Source organism: Opisthorchis viverrini (genome assembly GCF_000715545.1).
Source record: "Opisthorchis viverrini unplaced genomic scaffold opera_v5_113, whole genome shotgun sequence".
Lineage (NCBI taxonomy): Eukaryota > Metazoa > Platyhelminthes > Trematoda > Opisthorchiida > Opisthorchiidae > Opisthorchis > Opisthorchis viverrini.
The window spans coordinates 1439110-1441933 of NW_008751767.1; the positions used below are offsets into that span (position 1 = coordinate 1439110).

A 2824-nucleotide genomic window follows, 5' to 3' on the forward strand; every position below is an offset into this window, starting at 1 on the left:
AACTGGAACGGTCAAACCTTCCTGGGATTTACTGAAGTGACATATTATCAAGTTGGAAAAGAATAGTTTTGAGTAGAAAATTTATATTTTACGCGCGATGAGGTGTGCTGATAAAATCGAATCACATATCTGCTTGTTGAAGTTCAAACGGGCACTGAACGCGTTCGCATTTGTTGGGGGATTGCGGTTGTGATCATAGTTCAGGGTTGTGAGTACCGTTCAGACAGTAGTCTCCCTCGACCAATCAGAAGCATCCTATCAGTTGAGACCTCTTCACTCCGGTTTTTTGAGACTAATCTTCAGTGTGAAATCTCCAGCGCCCAGCAAAATGTACTTGTGGAACAAAACAAAGTTCAGAAGGTGGAATTCATTTTTTCGTGTAATGAGAGAGGTTTAGCGTGACACCAAGTTTCTACCATTTTCTGGCACAGTTGACAGAGGATACTCTCCTAGTTCGGAGGGAAGGGGCTTGCTCACATCCAGCTGAAGGGAATTCCGGTAAACGTCATATCCCTCTGAAATACCGACGCTTATGTTTCAGCTGAACCTCTCGATAAAATTTCCTTCCTTGTCAGAAGAAATCCAAAAGTCGAGAGGTCTATAAAGTGTACATTCCCGGGATGGATTCCTCGATTAAGCTGGTCTGACGAATCGGACAGCTGTCACCATCAATTACCAGATGTGCACCAAGAACCGTCACAGTTTGTCTCTTGGTGAAAAGATGTCTCAGGTTCCACGGATTGTCCGCCCCGAATTTAATGCCACGAAAAGGGGACAAAAAACGTACCGGTGCCTGAAAAATGAGCTGTGCTCCTAGAAGTATTTGCAAGTGATGAGAACTAAAGTTGGTTCAAAAGGATGTACTGTTGGGCTCGTTTAACTGTAATATACACGAGAAAATCAACGCGGCCTAGAATTTTTGGAGCAGTACCGAGTTTTTTGGTTCTTGAAAGGAATTCGATTTGAATTAAAAAATCCGGAGGTGAGTAGAGCTCGCTAGCGTTCATCCATGAGTGATTCTGGTGCGTCATGTGATCCGATGCAATTTGAGACTGATAATGAGGAATTGTAATGGAAGGACCTAGACATCCAATGGGATATAATTTATATTATTACTCACACTTTGTTAGTAGTAAGTCGTATGACGTTTTCATCCTTAGATTTGGCGCTACAACTTTCCGCTAACTTCATTTTTTGGCATTCACCGTCCACCTAAGATATCTTTAAGTTTTGGAACCGGGTTAAAGAATTTCCGAAGTCCACATGTGATGTGGTATCAATGTCGGCCGAAGATTAGCACTGACAAAAACTCTGAAGGTTTTTCTGATAATAGCTAAATCTGAACATCATTATGCATGAGACCATAACAGGTAACAGGCTAACGCAATCACTTACCTGCAAATGAAGCGTCCAGGTTTGTTAACCAGCGTCTGTGAGCCATTTTGTTTAACTGTTTCGTGTCCATTGCACTCGCTGTGACCATTACACTGTTTGTGGCCATTACACTCCGTACTGCCGTTGAGCGTTACACCTTCCGGTTCAAATCCGCTGCCCAAGTTTGCTCCGTTTGCACATCCGTTGGTCAAATTCTGAGTCATTTGTGTGCCCATCACGATTGGGGAGGAGACCTGACCAGTGCAGAAGAGTAGTTTACCAAAACCTCGTATTTATACGCATGCCTCAGATGAGCGACATTCCATCATTACTTGGTCAGCCACAGTGTGGTCGCTGATTGGCTGGAGGGTGCAAAAATGATGTCCGAATTCTGTTTTGTTCTTTTTTTGCACTGCGAAACCAAACACACGTGGTGGACATTAAGTTGTGCATATGTGCTATCCCTCGGTGTCACCACAGGTGTAACTGGGAGTCGGTGTACGCAGGTACGTAAGGAAGGTTACTGAGAGAAGATTATGGTTAGACATTTACACTGTCGTTCGTTGCGATTGTGGATTTGGTCACGAAGTTTGCTGTGTTGATGAAAATATGCATCATTTGTTGTAATAGTGCTCTGAAATTCACTCGTTCTTGGTCGGTCGTTGGTTATATAATGCGACTCTTGTTCAAATTTGATCTGTAAAACAGCGAACTTTGAGCTGCCAGCCGTGAGGTGCCGTGAATCTTGAGAACAGAGAACTTAAATCTGTTACAACGCGCGAAAAACCCATTTGTTCATCGATCTTTTTCGTTGATTAATCGAAAATAAATGCACCCCTAGACTAAAGCCCACAGAACAAAGATGAAATTGACACATTTGCGCGGAATACGCTCATTTCCAAACCTATTTTTCTGCGGGAGTCTCACCTGGAACCACCAGGTTGCCTCATGTTTCAGTTGGTACGATATTCAAGATATTGCGATACACGCATAGACGTAATGAACTACTCATAAGGTTGCTGAAAACTATCCGATAGTCCACGACTGTCTCTGCCCTTCTTTGGCCTCACCAAGTAGCAGCAGTTTTCCAGTTTCCGTCGACCGTATGTTCTACTTGAACCCAAATAGCACGAAATTAGCGAAATATACACTCATTCGCAAACCAGTCTGGTTTTACGGGAGGCTCACCTGGAACCCGGCTGTATCTCTCGTTTATGATGAGCCCCAAAAAGGACGAAACCGGGCTGTCGATGTATTTTAAGCAACCTTATGAGTAGTGTGTTATGTCCATAAAATATTTTCATTTTCCAATAGAGTTTACGCCAATCTAAGTTGAAAAGCACAGATTCACTGTACAGAAGCGGTGTGCATCTCACGAAACGCAGTGAGTTTCGAACCCGCAAACTTCCAGCTGGTGGTTGAACACTTAGCCATTGGGCCAGAAGCGGCT

General features: G+C 43.5%; 1 protein-coding gene across 1 annotated transcript in view; it reads right to left on the reverse strand.

Annotated features, from left to right (window-relative positions):
• T265_13843 (hypothetical protein) overlaps positions 1-1628 on the reverse strand; it is a gene marked incomplete at both ends in the record, with an annotated part of 14279 nt that extends 12651 nt beyond the window's left edge. Inside the window, one exon of the mRNA XM_009170821.1 lies at positions 1396-1628. Coding sequence (XP_009169085.1) covers positions 1396-1610 — 215 coding nt within the window. The remainder of the gene's footprint in view (positions 1-1395) is intronic.
• Positions 1629-2824: the final 1196 nt, after the last annotated feature.